This window comes from Tribolium castaneum, chromosome 5 (assembly GCF_031307605.1).
Source record: "Tribolium castaneum strain GA2 chromosome 5, icTriCast1.1, whole genome shotgun sequence".
Classification (NCBI taxonomy): domain Eukaryota; kingdom Metazoa; phylum Arthropoda; class Insecta; order Coleoptera; family Tenebrionidae; genus Tribolium; species Tribolium castaneum.
Genome location: NC_087398.1, coordinates 19,979,060 through 20,003,049, shown reverse-complemented (window position 1 = coordinate 20,003,049; position 23,990 = coordinate 19,979,060). Strand labels below are relative to the sequence as shown.

The window sequence follows — 23,990 nt, the reverse complement described above, 5'->3', positions numbered from 1 at the left end:
ATGATCTTTTGCATAGAAATGAGAAAAGCTCATATAACACAAAATAAGCTTCATTTTTGCTTAGAAAACTAAGCTTACTTTTATTACTACTATTATTATTATTTTTATTATTATTATTATTATTACTATTATTTTTATTATTATTATTACTATTATTATTATTATTATTATTATTATTATTATTATTATTATTAATATTATTATTATTAAAAACCGATTATAACTTTTGTATAGTAAATGTTTTTATACCAGTTTTAAAATGAGTTATTAATTTTAGACAATTTCTTGCCTAAAAAAACAGATCACAGATGATCTCTTGCATAGAAATGAGAAAACGCTCAGATAACACAAAATAAGCTTCATTTTTCCTTAGAAAAACTAAGCTTTAATTTAGAAAGAAATTCATTATTATAAGTATTATTATCATTATTATTATTATTATTATTATTATTATTATTATTATTATTATTATTATTATTACTATTATTATTGTTATTATTACTATTATTATTATTATTATTATTATTATTATTATTATTATTATTATTATTATTATTAACTTTTGTATAGTAAATGTTTTTATACCAGTTTTAAAATGAGTTATTAATTATTAATTTTATTCAATTTCTTGCCTAAAAACACAGATCACAGATGATCTCTTGCATAGAAATGAGAAAACGCTCATATAACACACAAAATAAGCTTTATTTTTGCTTAGAAAACTAAGCTTACTTTTATTACTATTATTATTATTTTTATTATTATTATTATTATTATTATTATTACTATTATTATTATTATTATTATTATTATTATTATTAACTTTTGTATAGTAAATGTTTTTATACCAGTTTTAAAATGAGTTATTAATTTTAGACAATTTCTTGCCTAAAAATACAGATCACAGATGATTTCTTCCATTGAAATGAGAAAACGCTCATATAACACACAAAATAAGCTTCATTTTTGCTTAGAAAACTAAGCTTACTTTTATTACTATTATTATTATTATTATTATTATTATTATTATTATTATTATTATTATTATTATTATTATTATTATTATTATTATTATTATTATTATTATTATTATTATTGTTATTATTATTATTATTATTAAAAACTTATATTAAACAGACAGAAAACGTCGTATTCTGACACAAAAAAACGAATTACGTTATAGACTTGACGAGAACGGCGTATTTCGGACTCTTATAGGACTCTTATAGGGTCAAAAAGTATCAGTTTGGATTAAAACAAATTATTTTTGTTGACTATCAGTCTAAATTGTTCATCAGTTCAAACAAAAACGGCTTATTTTAGACGATCTTTTGCTTTGAACAAAAAAACTTACATCGAACAGACTAAAAACGTATTAATCTGGCATAAAAGAGCAATTTATGTATCACTTTGGATAAAGGCAGCTAATCCTATTCGTTTCATTGCTTAAAATAGACAAAATTGTTAATAAATCTAACAAAAACGCTGTATTCTAGCACAAAATACTAATTACATTATAGTTTCGACGAGAATAGCTTATTTGGAATGATTCATGCTTCCAAACGAGTAAATTTTTATTAAACAGATGCCAAACATCATGTTTTGTCCTGTAAAGACATTTTATATTGCAGTTTGTATTAAAACAAAATATTTTCGTTGATTCTTTGTTAGAAGCAGCAAACCTAACATTAAAGAATCTGAAAACTTTGTATTCGGACACAAACCACCGAATTTTGTATGAGTTTAGACAAAAACCGTTGATTTTCGACAATATTTTGCTTTGAACAAGAAAACTTATATCAAACTGACTAAAAACGTCTTATTTTAGCACAAAACAAAAGATTTGCGTTATAGTCTTAACGAGAGCTGTTAATTTGAAACGGTTCTATGCTTTGAAACGAGTAAACTTTCACTGTACAGAGGAAAAACATCTTATTTCGCCTTTTAAAAACGATTCATGCTACAGTTTGGATAAAAACCAATTATTTTCGTTAATTCATTGTTACAAACATAAACCTTACATCAAAGTAACTGAAAACCCCTTATTCAGGCACAGAAATTCGAATTACGTTTCAGTCTGGACAAAAACTGCTTACTTTAGACGATCCTTTGTTTTGAATACAAAAACTTACATTAAAAAGATTAAAAACGTCTTATTCTGGCTGAAAACTGCAAATTATATATTACTCTAGATAAAAGCAATTTATCCTGATTACTCCTTTACTTAGAATAGAGTAAACTTGTATAAAACTTAATGAAAACTTTAAATTTCGTCTCAAAGAAATAATTTACGTTATAGTTTTGACTAGCACTGTTTATTTCAAACGATTTTATGATTCGAAACTAATGAACTTTTATGGGGCAGTAACAAAACCACATATTACCATATAAAGCGTTGTTTTAAAGCAAATTATTACCTTTTGCAACAAGAAATTTCACGTCAAAGAAACTGAAAACTTCGTATCCATACATAAATATCGAATTACGTATCAGTTTAGGCAAATACAGCTTATTTTAAACGATTCCTTGCTATAAACAAGAAAAATTTTATCAAGCATATTGAAAACGTCTTATTCTCGAAAATAAGAGCAAATTATGTATCAGTTTTAACAAAAGCGGATTACTCTGTTTGATTCTATGCTTAGAGTAGAGTAAACTACTATAAAACGTAATGAAAACTCTATATTCAAGCTCAAAAGAACAAATTACGTTATAGTTTGGACTAAAAAAAAATATTTCGGACGATTACATACTTCGAAGTAAGCAAACTTTAATTGAACAAGTGCAAAAGCTAATACTTTGCTTTAAAATAACAATTTATGTGGTAAAATGGTATTTTGCATCTGTCCTATAAAAGTTTACTCGTTTCGCTTCATTGAATCATTCGAAATAAATTATTTTGACACAACAACAACGAAAACAATTTGTTTTTGTTTAAACTGTAACATAAGTCGCTTTTATAAAACGAACTAAGACGTTTGGCTTCTGTTTAGTGAAAGTTTTCTCGTTTGGGGGCATAAAATCGTTTGAAATTAAGAGTTCTGGTCAAAACTATAACGTAAATTATTTCTTTGTATCACTTTAAAGATTTGCGTTATAGTCTTGACGAGAACTGTTAATTTCAAACGATTCTATGCTTTGAAACCAGTATACTTTCACTGAACAGAGGCAAAACGTCTAATTTCGCTTTTAAAAAACGATTTATGTCACAGAAAATCAAATTACGTTTCAGTCTAGACACAAATTGCTTATTTTAGACGATTCTTTCTTTTGAACACGAAAACTTACATTAAAAAGATTAAAAACGTCTTATTCTGGCTCAAAACTGCAAATTATGTATTACTTTGGATAAAAGTAGTTTATCCCGATTACTCCTTTGCTTAGAATAGAGCAAACTTGTATAAAACTTAATGAAAACTTTAAATATCGTCTCAAGGAAATAATTTACGTTATAGTTTTGACCAGAACTGTTAATTTCAAACGATTTTATGCCCCCAAACGAGAAAACTTTCACTAAACAGAAGCCAAACGTCTTAGTTCGTTTTATAAAAGCGACTTATGTTACAGTTTAAACAAAAACAAATTATTTTCGTTGTTGTTGTGTCAAAATAATTTATTTCGAATGATTCAATGAAGCGAAACGAGTAAACTTTTATAGGACAGATGCAAAATACCATTTTACCACATAAATTGTTATTTTAAAGCAAAGTATTAGCTTTTGCACTTGTTCAATTAAAGTTTGCTTACTTCGAAGTATGTAATCGTCCGAAATATTTTTTTTTAGTCCAAACTATAACGTAATTTGTTCTTTTGAGCTTGAATATAGAGTTTTCATTACGTTTTATAGTAGTTTACTCTACTCTAAGCATAGAATCAAACAGAGTAATCCGCTTTTGTTAAAACTGATACATAATTTGCTCTTATTTTCGAGAATAAGACGTTTTCAATATTGTCACCAACGGGAAGTTGAGCTTCCTCTTAGGTCGAACACCCTAGCGAGGTTGCAAGCTATTGCTGATATCGGAATTTGCGAATTCCGATGAGCAATAGCTAAGTCAGCCTTCCGGTGGTTCGAACTACGGGGTCGCCGTAGAGAAACGTAGAATTCATTCATTTCGTTGATAGTCAGTGGAAAGTGACAAAGGGTGACATATGGTCGGTGCCATGAAGAGCTTTATAGCGACTAGAATGTAAGTAAATCTTTACATCACATTAGTGTTAGTTTGGTAGTTAAATATAGACTCTTATGAAAGAAAGCTTCCGTTTTGATTATTGTCCCCTGTCCACCCCGTCACACACGTGACATTATGGTGGAGGCGCCCCAAGATTTCGGAATTTTAAAATGAAGTTCGTATTAGTATGAAAGATTTATAATTGAAAAATTACCGTGACGTGGAATTCGCCGACGGCACGATCGGTGGATAGGAGGCAATATGTTCGCGTAAAAGTTAGGGGTCAGCGAAAATAGGATCCAGCCACGGTGGATCCAAATACCTTCATACAAACATACAATAGGGTAGCACTGGCGAACGCTTGGGACGACAACTTGAAAATTGCGTACCTTCCGATTTTCCTAGAAAAAGCGGCGTCGGTTTGGTACAATGAGTACACAGGAGAAGCACAAAACGCTACAAAAACGTGGAGGCAATTAGTGGCAGACTTCCTAGAGGAATTCGGACGAGGAAATTCCACGAAAAGCGCAAGAATGAGGTTTGAAAGCCGCAAACAGGGAGTGAATGAAGATATAAAATCCTATTATTTCGAGTTATTGTCGCTTCAACAGGAATATGACCCTCAAATGTCGGATGCGACATTCAGGATGTTTTTCGAGGAGGGTTTGCTGCCACAGTTAGCGGAAACATTTTTGATGTTTAGCGACCCAGAGATGAGTAAGAGAGACATCAAAAATCTTGTCTTCAAAATTAGCGAAGTGAAGAAAAAGTCGCTGATTAACAACATTTCAGCGGACAGTGCGTTCGTAACAATGAACGACAGAACGCACCGTCAGCAAACGGAAGCGAACAGGTCACGGACCAGCCACGAGGAAAACCGGAAATGGGAAAATCGGCGACAACAATTCCCAAATACTAGGACCAAGGACGGGAGACCCATCTGTTTTTCTTGTGGTAAACCGGGACATTACGCATCGGTTTGCAGAAATCAAGAAAGAAAGAACTTCGAGAGGAACCCGGCTCCCCAGACGAAAAAATGCTTCGTTTGCGGAAAACCTGGACATTTTGCGGCCGTCTGCCGGAACAGGAAGAAGAACGAAGGTAGAAGCGACGGAAAAAATTATGCGGGAAAAGAGTAAGGACGGCGTCCGACGTGCGTCCGGATGTCGTCCAAGTCGACAGCATTTTCACAACCGGGACGCCGACAAATATATTATTAATAACGGGGTATCATAGAGGTAAGAACGTAGACGTCATAATAGACACGGGGTGTAGTAATAATCTTGTAAGTAGAGAGTTAGTAGAGAATAAGTTATCAGATAAGAATAGGTTATTTTTAAGGACGGTAGGGAACCACAAAATTCCCACCTTAGGTAAGACAAATTTTGAACTACATTTAGGTAATAGGAAATTCGAATTCGAGGCAATCGTAGTTGATAAATTGCCAAGTCCGGTAATCTTAGGAGATGCATTTTTAAAGCGCGAAGAGGTCATCATAAACTACGGGGAAAAAATGATCCATTTCCCGAGAGCAGGAGTGAAGATAAGAACGAAGTCGGAAAATAGGTCAAAGAGTGATGACACAAACACTACCGTACTACAAACGGAGACGAAAAACGCTGACGACATCAAGAAAATCAAAGTGATGACACAGACAGATGTTATTCTCAGACCTGGACGCCCGGTAAGAATTAAATTAGGGACAAGTGCCAAACAGGAAGACGGAAAAGATGGCGAATTCATAAAAAATGAACGATTTTTGGTACCTAGGGGACTGCTAATTGGTTTATTAGAAAAAACCAATAACAATCAACTTGAAACAGTACTCACTTCAAGAGCAAACAACTGCATTCGTGTTTATAAGGGAACAACACTGGGATGGTTACAAGAGGAGGCGGGCGATCTACTTGGCGAAAAATTTTTCTTGTACACGTCGATAAAGAAACACAGCGTGAAACCTGATGACCACAACATAAACAGCTGTTTACCGGAGTCAGATAAAAAGAAAATAAACAAACTATTACAGGAATTCTCGGACATTTTTGCGAACTCAACGTCAGAATTGGGTAAAACAAATTTAGTAGAACACGAAATAGATGTACAAGGAGCCAAACCCATTAAGTGTAAGCCATACAGGGTATCACACATAGAACGCGAAATTATTAACGACCAAATTAACGAAATGTTGGAAAACAAAATAATCGAACCGAGCACGAGTCCGTGGGGATTTCCAGTGGTACTGACGAAAAAAAAAGACGGAAAAATGAGGTTTTGCGTCGACTATCGGAAGTTAAATGAAGTGACGAAGAAATGCAACTATCCCATTCCCAACATAGACGACGTAATGACCTACATCGGGCACGACAGTCAATACTACTCAACCCTGGACTTAACAAGCGGATATTGGCAGGTAGCCGTCAAAGATGAGTGTAAAGAGTACACAGCATTTATCGCTCAGGGTCAAGGTCAGTATCAATTTAACGTCATGCCATTCGGTCTTTGTTGCGCACCAGGAACTTTCCAAGCTCTTATGGACAAACTTTTTTCGGATATGAAGTGGAAGGACATCCTAATCTATTTAGATGACATCATCATTTTTTCGAGGACCGTTGAGGAACACATCGAAAAATTAAAAAGGGTATTTCACAGGCTTCGAGAAGCAGGACTGACGTTAAAACCAAGTAAGTGCCATTATCTGAAAAGGGAAATCGAAATACTAGGGTTTAAAGTGAACGCTGAGGGCATCAGCGTGGATCAGAATAAAATAAACGGCATTGCAAATATGCCGACGCCAAAATCAGTCAAGGAGGTTCAACGATTTTTAGGAATGTGCAACTACTACCGCAAATTTATTAAGAATTTCTCAGCCATTGCTCGCCCACTACATGAAGTAACAAAAAGAAAACTGAAATTCGAATGGAGTAAGGAACAGGAACAGGCGTTCAACATGCTAAAGGAGAAAATGACGACAACACCAGTTCTTCGAAGATTTGACCCGAACAAGGATTGCGAATTAAGAGTGGACGCCAGTCTGCAGGGGCTCGGAGCAGTTTTATTACAGGTGGGAGAAGACCAACAAAGCCACCCTATCGCTTTTGTTAGCCGCAGCCTAACAAAGAACGAGAGGAACTTGGGAATTACAGAATTAGAATGTTTGGGGTGCGTGTGGGCTCTATCATACCTAAGACATTTAGTACACGGTAGACACGTAAAAATTGTCACAGATCATAGCGCAATTCGCTGGTTAAAATCAATCAAAGATCCAACTGGAAAACTAGCAAGATGGGCCATAAAATTATCAGAATTTCAGTACACCGTGGTTCATCGAAGCGGGTCAAAACACAAGGATGCTGATTGCTTGTCAAGGAATCCGGTAGCCGAACGGAACGAAGCCGATGAGGTCGATTGCGAAGAAATCCCAACTTACCTCGTGGAACCAGACGAGTTGAGACAACTTCAGCTAGAGGACGATGAACTAAAGGAATTAATAACTGCAGTGGAAAACGACAATGACACAAATATCCCAATAGGGACAAGAAGAAGGGCAAAAAATTTTTCTCTTATAGATGGGGTGCTATATAAGAAAAACACTCGCGAAGTCGGAAGAGATCACCTACTCGCAATTCCAAAATCTTTAATAGGGGAAATCTTATATAACCACCACAGTGATCCACTAAGCGGACATTTAGGGACAACTAAAACGTTGGAAAAAATTCGAGAAAGGTACTTCTGGACTGGACAACAAAAAGATGTGGAAAAATTTGTTAGGGGATGTCCGGATTGCCAGTCTCGAAAAGGTGAAGATTTCAAAAAAGGAGCAGGATTGCTACAACCAATTCCTGTGGGGACAATTTGGTCAATGCTTTCGGTAGATCTCTTAGGACCATTTCCCAAATCGCAGTCAGGAAATACAATGGTAATTGTCTGCACAGAATATGTTTCCAGATATGCAATTGCAGGAGCCATCAAGGACGGTTCAGCAAAGAGCGTCTCAAGATTCATATTCGAAAATGTAATTACCATTTATGGAGCACCGCGTTGTTTTTTGAGTGACAGGGGAACAGTGTTTCGGAGCCAAATGGTAACCGAATTATTGAAATTAATGGGCGTGGCGAAGGACTTATACACAACAGCGTACAGACCACAAACAAACGGACTCGTTGAAAAATACAACAAAACATTAGCGGGTATGTTAGCCATTTTTACCGGGACTGACCAGCGAGATTGGGACGAATACGTAAAACCCACAACGTTCGGGTACAATACAAGCGTGCAGGCAACTACGGGGTACCCACCCTATTTAGTATTGTTCGGAAGACTTCCCACATTGCCGACGGAGGCAAATTTATTGGCAATGCAAGTGGAGAACAAGGACATCATTGAAATTCGGGAAAAACTGCTCGCAATTCAAGCGCAAGCGGCGGCAAATATCACCAAACGGCAAGGATACGACAAGGACCGGTACGACTCCTTTCATCGACATGTGGACTTTTCAGTGGGAGAACAAGTAAAGATGTTCGTACCAAGGCGAAAAATAGGAAAAAGTCCCAAATTGATGTGCCGATGGTTTGGGCCGTACACAGTGGTGAAAAAAGTAAGTGATGTCAACTACGAATTGGAGCTTGGTACGAAAAAGAAGCCAAAACGCGAAGTTGTTCACGTCAGTCGGATTTTGAAATATCACGACCCATGGACTTCTCCGACTCAGGGCCCGTGAAAAAAAAAATCTGTGTAATTAATAGTGTGTAAGATAGGTTAAGAAACTAATTAAGGGATAAGGGTAATTTTAGGAAAATAATGAATTAAAAAATTAAAATGTATCTTCTTGCAGATTTTTTATTCTTCCCATGACCATGTCTCTAGCAGAGGAAGTCGAAATCAGTACAGGGGTGTACTGGAAAAAGTTACCAGGGACAATTAATTATGAAGCCACCATTCCCCTTACCTATTCGACGAGCTGGAGGTCAAACATGAAGACAGAAAGTGAAATTAACCCGATCAACTATTGTAGCAGAGGAGAAGGAAAAGTCGGATGTAAAATAATCGATGAGATGGGGAGACCTTCGACCATCTATGAGAGGGAACGTTCAATGTTGGGACAAATGGTGGACAGTCAGGTTAAAGCGGGCCACCAAACAAACAGAAGATTTCAAAGGGCGCTGGACTTCATAGCAAGTTCATTCGAATGGTGTTGCGGGTTTGCGACACAACAAAAATTTAATAAGTTGGCAATGACAGAAGGCGAATTAGCACAACACGTAGAAGAAATCCAACGAGGATTAAGCGAAACCTTGAAAAACATAGGTAAGGAGTCACACGAATTTGCAGCGTACCAAAAAGAAGCAGCGACCGCTTTTGAAAAGGTGGAGAAAAGGATGCACATAATCGAAAAACTGGCAATGGACATGACAAACAACAACAACATTCACATGGAGGAGGACGAAAAATTAATCACAGCGGCGGTCTACAACACCTATCTAAATTTAAAAAGGACCTTGAACAACTTAAGAACGATGGAAGAAAACGAAATTGCGACCGCCTGTAAACAACACTTGATACCTCAGACCATCTTACCACCAGCAATTTTGAGAAAAGACCTACAGAAATTAGCCCTACACATCCAGCAACACGATCAGGAACTGGCCATTCCTACGAGTAACATCTGGATGTTATACACGCTACCGATAAGTGATTGCACGCTGACTGGAGGAAACATAACCATACAAGTACGAATCCCAATTAGAAGAAAAGGTTACACCTGGACTCTGTATGAGTTAATCAGTGTACCTTTCGCCTGGTACAACCACACTTGCAGGATTCAACATGAGAGCACATATGTCGCAATTTCGAACGGGAAGAAAATAGAGACGAGAACAATCTCCGGTGTGAGCCTGCACCACTGTCGACCTTTTGAAAATAAATTGTGTTTCCTACCGAGGTTTTCGGCCGATTCGATTCATGGGCCGACGTGCGTAAGAAAATTAATCTCAGGGGGGTCAATCGAAGAATTAGGAAGCCATTGTCCTATGACATGCTACAGATCACAAGCACTGACTATCACAGAGATCGAAGACGAAATATTTATCATGACTCATATTGACGAAAAAGCCAGTATTCGCTGTGACGCACATGAAACCACAATCGGACCTACAAGCGACAAAATTCAACCGGGAGCAAGAAAAATTCACGTGCCCTGTCATTGTACACTTATTTCAAGGGAAGAAGTCTTAATTGAAAAAAGATACCCATGCATAGAGCAGGAAGTGAAGGAAGTATCCGTAGTCCACGTGATACCGGCAATATGGTCCTCGCTTGGTTCACTAGTATTAGGTGAATTTAGACAGAAGGACCAATTAAGATTTACGAACGTAAGCCAATGTCTCAACTTGAACTGGACTCTCACCGTTCCCCATCTCAATCTGACATCAACAGCAAATCGAGTGGAAGAGATAAGAGAACAGCTGAATAATCATAACATCGACCATCAGTTCAGCGCCACATACGCTTTGCACGGTGATACGATTTTACTGATTTGGAACACGGTCCTGTCAGTGTTCGTGGCATACTTGGTGTTAAAAAGGAATCCAGGAGGGATAATAATTGCTCCCACTCCAGGAGTGCACGCTTGGGGTGAGGAGAGCCAATTGGGTCACCAAGTGGTTCTCGTGCTCATGCACATAGCATTATTAACCTTTCTTATTTATGTATTAGCAAAAATTATTAAGTTGTGCTGCAGGAAAAGAAATTCAAAAGAGACAAACTCTCGGCAAGGGTCAAAAATTCGAGAAGAAGAAGGTAGCGCGAGTTCGGAGGAAAATGAAGTACTTTCTCCAAGGCCAAGAGTGAACCACAGGGAAAAGAGTCGGTCGGAGGGACGACTCGAACTGGATGAAGCAAGCCTGCTGTCTTTGGCAAGAGGTCAAAAGACCAGAGTGACTTTGGAGCCACTCCCAACTAGGAGTGAAGTAATGATCCACAACGTAAGTGAAATCTAGAGAAAAAAAAAACACAAAATTAAGGGAGTCATGGGACATAGAGAAAGACAAACAAAAGGGGGAATAGATTTTATAAGGGTACCTAGCTAGTATTATGGGGTTACAAAAAAAAAGAGGGAAGAAATTTTTGGAAAAAAAAAACGAGAAATAGTTCATAGTCGGACTGTTGATAATAATATCTGGGTCACAGTCACGGCTAAGGATGAAAGAAGATACCTGACAAGGTCGAACTAACTCGACTTAGTTCGGACTTGTCAGCAAAATAGTAATAATATGTAGTATCTAGGTCAAGAATCATGTAATGTAGTAGAGTCAGTGACTCTGATAGATGTAAATAGGTTAAGGATTGTTTGTAATTGTTGTTTTTTTTTCTTCTGCCCAACGCCCACGAGAAGAGCCTCACAAACCAAAGACAGAGCGGTCGGACAGGGAGAGCTGAAGGAGAGGCAGGTAGCCGTAGAACCGGGGGGATAGGAGAAAACGTCAGTCAAAAACTCAAAATAACATGAAGTGGAGGACTTCCTAAACCAAGCTACAAGCTGGAAGTCCCGACTCTGTGACGTATTGCCGTCGTACCCATTGGGAACAAACAAAGGCGTAGAAACAGTTACTGACTGTAACCTGAAAGGGTCGACACCGTAGAGGACGAGCCCCAAGTCATCATCAGGTCGTTCGAGAAGTACGCCCCAAAGAGATGGACCACCCACCACACATGAGGAACCCTGGTTCACCTACGCTGATCTGAAAGCCTTCCTGGTCCATTCTGGGAAGAAAGAAGACCCCTTCCAAAACATCAGGTGGCATAAGGGATGTTTCTTGAGAAGTGAGGATAACGTGGTTGTGGGTTGTTGGCAGAACTTAGAATTGTAACTGTTAGGTTAGAATAGGAAATAAATTGTCGAGACGACAATCTTGAAGGGCCGGGCATATGTCACCAACGGGAAGTTGAGCTTCCTCTTAGGTCGAACACCCTAGCGAGGTTGCAAGCTATTGCTGATATCGGAATTTGCGAATTCCGATGAGCAATAGCTAAGTCAGCCTTCCGGTGGTTCGAACTACGGGGTCGCCGTAGAGAAACGTAGAATTCATTCATTTCGTTGATAGTCAGTGGAAAGTGACAAAGGGTGACATATGGTCGGTGCCATGAAGAGCTTTATAGCGACTAGAATGTAAGTAAATCTTTACATCACATTAGTGTTAGTTTGGTAGTTAAATATAGACTCTTATGAAAGAAAGCTTCCGTTTTGATTATTGTCCCCTGTCCACCCCGTCACACACGTGACAATATGCTTGATAAAATTTTTCTTGTTTATAGCAAGGAATCGTTTAAAATAAGCTGTATTTGCCTAAACTGATACGTAATTCGATATTTATGTATGGATACGAAGTTTTCAGTTTCTTTGACGTGAAATTTCTTGTTGCAAAAGGTAATAATTTGCTTTAAAACAACGCTTTATATGGTAATATGTGGTTTTGTTACTGCCCCATAAAAGTTCATTAGTTTCGAATCATAAAATCGTTTGAAATAAACAGTGCTAGTCAAAACTATAACGTAAATTATTTCTTTGAGACGAAATTTAAAGTTTTCATTAAGTTTTATACAAGTTTACTCTATTCTAAGTAAAGGAGTAATCAGGATAAATTGCTTTTATCTAGAGTAATATATAATTTGCAGTTTTCAGCCAGAATAAGACGTTTTTAATCTTTTTAATGTAAGTTTTTGTATTCAAAACAAAGGATCGTCTAAAGTAAGCAGTTTTTGTCCAGACTGAAACGTAATTCGAATTTCTGTGCCTGAATAAGGGGTTTTCAGTTACTTTGATGTAAGGTTTATGTTTGTAACAATGAATTAACGAAAATAATTGGTTTTTATCCAAACTGTAGCATGAATCGTTTTTAAAAGGCGAAATAAGATGTTTTTCCTCTGTACAGTGAAAGTTTACTCGTTTCAAAGCATAGAACCGTTTGAAATTAACAGCTCTCGTTAAGACTATAACGCAAATCTTTTGTTTTGTACTAAAATAAGACGTTTTTAGTCAGTTTGATATAAGTTTTCTTGTTCAAAGCAAAATATTCTCGAAAATCAACCGTTTTTGTCTAAACTGATACAAAATTCGGTGGTTTGTGTCCGAATACAAAGTTTTCAGATTCTTTAATGTTAGGTTTGCTGCTTCTAACAAAGAATCAACGAAAATATTTTGTTTTAATACAAACTGCAATATAAAATGTCTTTATAGGACAAAACATGATGTTTGGCGTCTGTTTAATAAAAATTTACTCGTTTGGAAGCATAGAATCATTCCAAATAAGCTATTCTCGTCGAAACTATAATGTAATTAGTATTTTGTGCTAGAATACAGCGTTTTTGTTAGATTTATTAACAATTTTGTCTATTTTAAGCAATGAAACGAATAGGATTAGCTGCCTTTATCCAAAGTGATACATAAATTGCTCTTTTATGCCAGATTAATACGTTTTTAGTCTGTTCGATGTATGTTTTCATGTTCAAAGCAAAAGATCGTCTAAAATAAGCCGTTTTTGATTGAACTGATGAACAATTCAGACTGAGAGTCAACAAAAATAATTTGTTTTAATCCAAGCTGATACTTTTTGACCCTATAAGAGTCCTATAAGAGTCCGAGATACGCCGTTCTCGTCAAGTCTATAACGTAATTCGTTTTTTTGTGTCAGAATACGACGTTTTCTGTCTGTTTAATATAATTTTTTAATAATAATAATAATAATAACAATAATAATAATAATAATAATAATAATAATAATAATAATAATAATAATAATAATAATAGTAATAAAAGTAAGCTTAGTTTTCTAAGCAAAAATGAAGCTTATTTTGTGTGTTATATGAGCGTTTTCTCATTTCAATGGAAGAAATCATCTGTGATCTGTATTTTTAGGCAAGAAATTGTCTAAAATTAATAACTCATTTTAAAACTGGTATAAAAACATTTACTATACAAAAGTTAATAATAATAATAATAATAATAATAGTAATAATAATAATAATAATAATAATAATAAAAATAATAATAATAGTAACAAAAGTAAGCTTAGTTTTCTAAGCAAAAATGAAGCTTATTTTGTGTGTTATATGAGCGTTTTCTCATTTCTATGCAAGAGATGATCTGTGATCTGTGTTTTTAGGCAAGAAATTGAATAAAATTAATAATTAATAACTCATTTTAAAACTGGTATAAAAACATTTACTATACAAAAGTTAATAATAATAATAATAATAATAATAATAATAATAATAATAATAATAATAGTAATAATAACAATAATAATAGTAATAATAATAATAATAATAATAATAATAATAATAATAATAATAATAATGATAGTAATACTTATAATAATGAATTTCTTTGTAAATTAAAGCTTAGTTTTTCTAAGCAAAAATGATGCTTATTTTGTGTTATCTGAGCGTTTTCTCATTTCTATGCAAGAGATCATCTGTGATCTGTTTTTTTAGGCAAGAAATTGTCTAAAATTAATAACTCATTTTAAAACTGGTATAAAAACATTTACTATACAAAAGTTATAATCGGTTTTTAATAATAATAATATTAATAATAATAATAATAATAATAATAATAATACTAATAATAATAATAATAAAAATAATAGTAATAATAATAATAATAATAAAAATAATAATAATAGTAGTAATAAAAGTAAGCTTAGTTTTCTAAGCAAAAATGAAGCTTATTTTGTGTTATATGAGCTTTTCTCATTTCTATGCAAAAGATCATGTGTGATCTGTGTTTTTAGGCAATCTAAGCCATTTGATAGTTTTTAGGCAAGAAATTGGCTAAAATTAATAACTCATTTTAAAACTGGTATAAAAACATTTACTATACAAAAGTTAATAATAATAATAATAATAATAATAATAATAATAATAATAATAATAATAATAATAATAATAATAATAATAATACTACTACTAATAATAATAATAATAACAATAATAATAATAATAATAATAATAAGAATAATAATAGTATTAGTAACAAAAGTAATAATAATAATAATACTTTTAATAAGGAAAAATGGAGCTTATTTTGTGTGTTACATGAGCGTTTTCTCATTTCTATGCAAAAGATCATGTGTGATCTGTGTTTTTAGGCAATCTAAGCCATTTAATAGTTTTTAATATTTAACAAAAATTTGCATTAAAATAAAATGTTTGAAAAACTGAAATTAAACTAAATTAAGTGTGTCTAACACTTTAGTAGAGAAAAAAGGAGGAGACATAAAAGTCACTAAAGTCTTAGAGTTGTCTTTAGTCGTCATATTAATAACAATAACATTAATAATAATAATACTAATAGTACTAAATTTGCTTATATGCAAACGCTTAATTAAGGTAACAGTTTTTTGGTTTTTTGCTTATATCTCGAAAACAGTTACTCCTATCAATTTTTACTTTTTCACTAAAATTAAAGGTGATAAAATTTCCTACAAAATAGTTATTTGCATTTTTCATGTAGAACTAACCATAAGCGAGATATAAGTTTGAAAATAATTAATAATTAAAAAAAAGTGTTTTAACAGAAAATGTCTTGTGATTTAAAATACACTTAATTTATTGGGTTCAATACTTTATTAGAAGAAAAAGAGGTGACATAAAAGTCACTGAAGTCTTCAGAGTCGTTTTTAAATGCTGCATTTTTGTCTTCGTCTCAAACATTGAAAACTGAATTACATTTTTGTTCAGTAACAGTTACAGTTTTCTTTTTGGTTTTTTGCTTATGTCTCGAAAACAGTTACTCCTATCAAATTTTATCTTTCTTTCAAAATTAAAGCTGATAAAATTTCCAACAAGATAGTTATTTACGTTTTTCTTGTAGGACCAAGCATAAACGAGTTATAGAGTTGGATATAAATAATATTTAACAAAAATTTGCTTTAAAATAAAATGCTTGAAAAACCCGAATTAAACTAAATTAATTGTGTCTAACACTTTAGTAGAGGAAAAAGGAGAAGACATAAAAGTTACTAAATGTTTCAGAGTCGTCTTTAGTCGTCATATTAATAACAATAACATTAATAATAATAATACTAATAGTACTAAATTTGCTTATATGCAAACGCTTAATTAAGATAACAGTTTTTTGGTTTCTTGCTTATATATCGAAAACAGTTACTCCTATCAATTTTTATCTTTTTTTCAAAATTAAAGCTGATAAAATTTCCTACAAAATAGTTATTTGCATTTTTTTGTAGGACCAACCATAAGCGAGTTATAGAGTTGGATATAAATAATCTTTAACAAAAATTTGCTTTAAAATAAAATGTTTGAAAAACCGAAATTAAACTAAATTAAGACTAACACTTTAGTAGAGGAAAAAGGAGAAGACATAAAAGTCACCAAAGTCTTAAGAGTCGTTTTTAATCGTCACATTAATAACAATAACATTAATATTAGTAATACTAATATTACTAAATTTGCTTATATGCAAGCGCTTAATTAAGGTAACAGTTTTTTGGTTTCTTGCTTATATCTCGAAAACAGTTACTCCTATCAATTTTTATCTTTTTACTAAAATTAAAGCTGATAAAATTTCCTACAAAATAGTTATTTGCATTTTTCATGTAAGACTAACCATAAGCGAGATATAAGTTTGATAATAATTAATATTTAAAAAGAAAGTGCTTTAACAGAAAATGCCTTGTGATTTAAAATACAATAAAAACATTTACTATACAAAAGTTATAATAGGTTTTTAATAATAATAATAATAATAATAATAGTAATAAAAGTAATAATAATAATAATAATAATAGTAATAATAATAATAAAAATAATAGTAATAATAATAATAATAATAAAAATAATAATAATAGTAGTAATAAAAGTAAGCTTAGTTTTCTAAGCAAAAATGAAGCTTATTTTGTGTTATATGAGCTTTTCTCATTTCTATGCAAAAGATCATGTGTGATCTGTGTTTTTAGGCAATCTAAGCCATTTGATAGTTTTTAGGCAAGAAATTGGCTAAAATTAATAACTCATTTTAAAACTGGTATAAAAACATTTACTATACAAAAGTTAATAATAATAATAATAATAATAATAATAATAATAATAATAATAATATTAATAATAATAATAATAATAACAATAATAATAATAATAATAATAATAATAATAATAGTAACAAAAGTAATAATAATAATAATACTTTTAATAAGGAAAAATGGAGCTTATTTTGTGTGTTACATGAGCGTTTTCTCATTTCTATGCAAAAGATCATGTGTGATCTGTGTTTTTAGGCAATCTAAGCCATTTAATAGTTTTTAATATTTAACAAAAATTTGCATTAAAATAAAATGTTTGAAAAACTGAAATTAAACTAAATTAAGTGTGTCTAACACTTTAGTAGAGAAAAAAGGAGGAGACATAAAAGTCACTAAAGTCTTAGAGTTGTCTTTAGTCGTCATATTAATAACAATAAAATTTATAATAACAATACTTGTAGTACTAAATTTGCTTATATGCAAGCGCTTAATTAAGGTAACAGTTTTTTTGTTTTTTGCTTATATCTCGAAAACAGTTACTCCTATCAATTTTTACTTTTTCACTAAAATTAAGGTGATAAAATTTCCTACAAAATAGTTATTTGCATTTTTCATGTAGAACTAACCATAAGCGAGATATAAGTTTGAAAATAATTAATAATTAAAAAAAAGTGTTTTAACAGAAAATGTCTTGTGATTTATAAAATACACTTAATTTATTGGGTCCAATACTGTATTAGAAGAAAAAGGAGGTGACATAAAAGTCACTGAAGTCTTCAGAGTCGTTTTTAAATGCTGCATTTTTGTCTTCGTCTCAAACATTGAAAACTGAATTACATTTTTGTTCAGTAACAGTTACAGTTTTCTTATTGGTTTTTTGCTTATATCTCGAAAACAGTTACTCCTATCAATTTTTATCTTTCTTTCAAAATTAAAGCTGATAACATTTCCTACAAAATAGTTATTTGCATTTTTCTTGTAAGACCAACCATAAGCGAGTTATAAAGTTGGATATAAATAATATTTAACAAAAACTTGCTTAAAAATAAAATGTTTGAAATACTGAAATTAAACTAAATTAATTGTGTCTAACACTTTAGTAGAGAAAAAAGAAAAAGACATAAAAGTCACCAAAGTCTTCAGAATCGTTTTTAGTCGTCATATTAATAACAATAACATTAATAATAATAATACTAATAGTACTAAATCTGCTTATATGCAAGCGCTTTATTAAGGTAACAGTTTTTTGGTTTCTTGCTTATATCTCGAAAACAGTTACTCCTATCAATTTTTATCTTTTTTTTAAAATTAAAGCTGATAAAATTTCTTACAAAATAGTTATTTGCATTTTTCTTGTAGGACCAACCATAAGCGAGTTATAGAGTTGGATATAAATAATATTTAACAAAAATTTGCTTTAAAATAAAATGTTTGAAAAACTGAAATTAAACTAATTTAATTGTGTCTAACACTTTAGTAGAGGAAAAAGAAGAAGACATAAAAGTCACTAAAGGTTTCAAAGTTGTCTTTAATCGTCATATTAATAACAATAACATTAATAATAATAATACTAATAGTACTAAATTTGCTTATATGCAAACGCTTAATTAAGGTAACAGTGTTTTGGTTTCTTGCTCATATCTCGAAAACAGTTACTCCTATCAATTTTTATCTTTTTACTAAAATTTAAGCTGATAAAATTTCCTACAAAATAATTATTTGCATTTTTTATGTAGGACTAACCATAAGCGAGATATAAGATTGAAAATAATTAATATTTAAAAAAGAAGTGCTTTAACAGAAAATGTCTTGTGATTTAAAATACACTTAATTTATTAGGTCCAATACTTTATTAGAAAATAAGGGGGTGACATATAAGTCACTGAAGTCTTCAGAGTCGATTTTAAATGCTGCATTTTCGTCTTCGTCTCAAACATTGAAAACTGAATTACATTTTTGTTCAGAAACGGTAACAGTTTTTACTTTGGTTTTTTGCTTATATCTCGAAAACAGTTACTCTTATCAATTTTTATCTTTCTTTCAAAATTAAAGCTGATAACATTTCCTACAAAATAGTTATTTGCATTTTTCTTGTAGGACCAACCATAAGCGAGTTATAAAGTTGGATATAAATAATATTTAACAAAAACTTGCTTAAAAATAAAATGTTTGAAATACTGAAATTAAACTAAATTAATTGTGTCTAACACTTTAGTAGAGAAAAAAGAAAAAGACATAAAAGTCACCAAAGTCTTCAGAATCGTTTTTAGTCGTCATATTAATAACAATAACATTAATAATAATAATACTAATAGTACTAAATCTGCTTATATGCAAGCGCTTTATTAAGGTAACAGTTTTTTGGTTTCTTGCTTATATCTCGAAAACAGTTACTCCTATAAATTTTTGTCTTTTTTTCAAAATTAAAGCTGATAACATTTCCTTCAAAATAGTTATTTGCATTTTTCTTGTAGGACCAACCATAAACGAGTTATAGAGTTGGATATAAATAATATTTAACAAAAATTTGCTTTAAAATAAAATGTTTGAAAAACTGAAATTAAACTAATTTAATTGTGTCTAACACTTTAGTAGAGGAAAAAGGAAAAGACATAAAAGTCACTAAAGGTTTCAGAGTTGTCTTTAGTTGTCATATTAATAACAATAACATTAATAATAATAATACTAATAGTACTAAATTTGCTTATATGCAAACGCTTAATTAAGGTAACAGTGTTTTGGTTTCTTGCTTATATCTCGAAAACAGTTACTCCTATCAATTTTTATCTTTTTACTAAAATTCAAGCTGATAAAATTTCCTACAAAATAGTTATTTGCATTTTTCATGTAGGACTAACCATAAGCGAGATATATGATTGAAAATAATTAATATTTAAAAAAAAAGTGCTTTAACAGAAAATGTCTTGTGATTTAAAATACACTTAATTTATTGGGTCCAATACTTTATTAGAAGAAAAAGGAAGTGACATAAAAATCACTGAAGTCTTCAGAGTCGTTTTTAAATGCTGCAGTTTCGTCGTCGTCGCAAACATTGAAAACCGAATTACATTTTTGTTCAGTAACAGTCACAGTTTTCTTATTGGTTTTTTGCTTATATCTCGAAAACAGTTACTTTTATCAATTTTTATCTTTTTTTCAAAATTAAAGCTGATAAAACTTCCTACAAAATAGTTATTTGCATTTTTCTTGTAGGACCAACCATAAGCGAGTTATAGAGTTGGATATAAATAATATTTAACAAAAATTTGCTTTAAAATAAAATGTTTGAAAAACTGAAATTAAACTAATTTAATTGTGTCTAACACTTTAGTAGAGGAAAAAGAAGAAGACATAAAAGTCACTAAAGGTTTCAAAGTTGTCTTTAATCGTCATATTAATAACAATAACATTAATAATAATAATATTAATAGTACTAAATTTGCTTATATGCAAACGCTTAATTAAGGTTACAGTGTTTTGGTTTCTTGCTCATATCTCGAAAACAGTTACTCTTATCAATTTTTATCTTTTTACTAAAATTCAAGCTGATAAAATTTCCTACAAAATAGTTATTTGCATTTTTTATGTAGGACTAACCATAAGCGAGATATAAGATTGAAAATAATTAATAAAATAATTGTTTATTAATAAATAATAATTGTTTATAGCAAGGAATCGTTTAAAATAAGCTGTATTTGCCTAAACTGATACGTAATTCGATATTTGTGCATGGATACGATGTTTTCAGTTTCTTTGACGTGAAATTTCTTGTTGCAAAAGGTAATAATTTGCTTTAAAACAACGCTTTATATGGTAATATGTGGTTTTGCATTTGCCCCATAAAAGTTCATTAGTTTCGAATCATAAAATTGTTTGAAATAAACAGTGCTGGTCAAAACTATAACGTAAATTATTTCTTTGAGACGAAATTTAAAGTTTTCATTAAGTTTTATACAAGTTTATTCTATTCTAAGTAAAGGAGTAATCAGGATAAATTGCTTTTATCTAGAGTAATATATAATTTGCAGTTTTCGGCCAGAATAAGACGTTTTTAATCATTTTAATGTAAGTTTTTGTATTCAAAACAAAGGATCGTCTAAAGTAAGCAGTTTTTGTCCAGACTGAAACGTAATTCGAATTGCTGTGCCAGAATAAGGGGTTTTCAGTTACTTTGATGTAATACACACTGCAATATAAAATGTCTTTATAGGACAAAACATGATGTTTGGCAACTGTTTTAAAAAAAATTACTCGTTTGGAAGCATAGAATCATTCGAAATAAGCTATACTCGTCGAAACTATAATGTAATTAGTATTTTGTGCTAGAATACAGCGTTTTTGTTAGATTTATTAACAATTTTGTCTATTTTAAGCAATGAAACGAATAGGATTAGCTGCCTTTATCCAAAGTGATACATAAATTGCTCTTTTATGCCAGATTAATACGTTTTTAGTCTGTTCGATGTAAGTTTTCTTGTTCAAAGCAAAAGATCGTCTAAAATAAGCCGTTTTTGTTTGAACTGGTAAACAATTCAGACGGAGACTCAACAAAAATAATTTGTTTTAATCCAAACTGATACTTTTTGACCCTATAAGAGTCCTATAAGAGTCCGAGATAAGCCGTTCTCGTCAAGTCTATAACGTAATTCGTTTTTTTGTGTCAGAATACGACGTTTTCTGCCTGTTTAATATAAGTTAATTTAGAAAGAAATTTATTATTATAAGTATTATTATTATTATTATTATTATTATTATTATTATTATTATTATTATTATTATTATTATTATTATTATTATTAAAAACCAATTATAACTTTTGTATAGTAAATGTTTTTATTGTATTTTAAATCACAAGGCATTTTCTGTTAAAGCACTTTTTTTTTAAATATTAATTATTATCAAACTTATATCTCGCTTATGGTTAGTCCTACATGAAAAATGCAAATAACTATTTTGTAGGAAATTTTATCAGCTTTAATTTTAGTAAAAAAATAAAAATTGATAGGAGTAACTGTTTTCGAGATATAAGCAAGAAACCAAAATCTGTTATCTTAATTAAGCGCTTGCATATAAGCAAATATAGTACTATTAGCATTATTATTATTAATGTTATTGTTATTAATATGACGACTAAAGACGACTCTGAAACCTTTAGTGACTTTTATGTCTTTTCCTTTTTCCTCTACTAAAGTGTTAGACACAATTAATTTAGTTTAATTTCAGTTTTTCAAACATTTAATTTTAAAGCAAATTTTTGTTAAAGGTTATTTATATCTAACTCTTTAACTCGCTTACGGTAGGTCCTACAAAAGAAATGCATGTAACTATTTTGTAGGAAATTTTATCAGCTTTAATTTTGAAAGAAAGATAAAAATTGATAAGAGTAAATGTTTTCGAGATATAAGCAAAAAACCAAAGTGAAAACTGTTACAGTTACTGAACAAAAATGTAATTCAGTTTTCAATATTTGAGACGAAGACGAAAATGCATCATTTACAAACGACTCTAAAAACTTCAGTGACATTTTTGTCACCTCCTTTTTCTTCTAATAAAGTATTGGACCCAATAAATTAAGTGTATTTTAAATCACAAGACATTTTCTGTTAAAGCACATTTTTTTTTAAATATCAATTATTTTCAAACTTATATCTCGCTTATGGTTAGTCCTACATGAAAAATGCAAATAACTATTTTGTAGGAAATTTTATCAACTTTAATTTTAGTGAAAAGATAAAAATTGATAGGAGTAACTGTTTTCGAGATATAAGCAAGAAACCAAAAAACTGTTACCTTAATTAAGGGCTTGCATATAAGCAAATTTAGTACTAAAAACAACTCTGAAAACTTTGGTGACTTTTATGTCTTCTTCTTTTTCCTCTACTAAAGTGTTAGACACAATTAATTTAGTTTAATTTCGGTTTTTCAAACATTTTATTTTAAAGCAAATTTTTGTTAAATATTATTTATATCCAACTCTATAACTCGTTTATGCTTGGTCCTACAAGAAAAATGTAAATAACTATTTTGTTGGAAATTTTATCAGCTTTAATTTTGAAAGAAAGATAAAATTTGATAGGAGGAACTGTTTTCGAGATATAAGCAAAAAACCAATAAGAAAACTGTAACTGTTACTGAACAAAAATGTAATTCAGTTTTCAATGTTTGAGATTTAGACAAAAATGCAGCATTTAAAAACGACTCTGAAGACTTCAGTGACTTTTATGTCACCTCCTTTTTCTTCTAATAAAGTATTGGACCCAATAAATTAAGTGTATTTTAAATCACAAGACATTTTCTGTTAAAACACTTTTTTTTAATTATTAATTATTTTCAAACTTATATCTCGCTTATGGTTAGTCCTACATGAAAAATGCAAATAACTATTTTGTAGGAAATTTTATCAACTTTAATTTTAGTGAAAAGATAAAAATTGATAGGAGTAACTGTTTTCGAGATATAAGCAAGAAACCAAAAAACTGTTACCTTAATTAAGCGCTTGCATATAAGCAAATTTAGTACTACTAGTATTGTTATTATAAATGTTATTGTTATTAATATGACGACTAAAGACAACTCTAAGACTTTAGTGACTTTTATGTCTTCTCCTTTTTCCTCTACTAAAGTGTTAGACGCAATTAATTTAGTTTAATTTCAGTTTTTCAAACATTTTATTTTAAAGCAAATTTTTGTTAAATATTAAAAACTATAAAATGGCTTAGATTGCCTAAAAACACAGATCACACATAATCTTTTGCATAGAAATGAGAAAACGCTCATTTAA

General features: G+C 31.1%; 1 protein-coding gene across 1 annotated transcript; it reads left to right on the top strand.

The window, feature by feature from the left end:
- Positions 1-4,114: 4,114 nt before the first annotated feature.
- Positions 4,115-12,252, top strand: LOC135266364 (uncharacterized). The gene is made up of 2 exons (XM_064356947.1): positions 4,115-4,190; positions 9,004-12,252. The coding sequence occupies exons 1-2, from the start codon at positions 4,153-4,155 to the stop codon at positions 11,165-11,167; spliced, it is 2,202 nt and encodes a 733-aa protein (XP_064213017.1). The 5' UTR covers positions 4,115-4,152; the 3' UTR covers positions 11,168-12,252.
- The last annotated feature ends 11,738 nt before the right edge of the window (positions 12,253-23,990 follow it).

What these genes read in the sequence shown, in the direction of transcription:
- LOC135266364 (XM_064356947.1), top strand. Translation starts at nt 4,153, where the DNA reads ATGGTCGGTGCCATGAAGAGCTTTATAGCGACTAGAAT. An exon ending in AGCTTTATAGCGACTAGAAT is followed by an intron (nt 4,191 to 9,003) that starts GTAAGTAAATCT and finishes ATCTTCTTGCAG; the next exon opens with ATTTTTTATTCTTCCCATGA.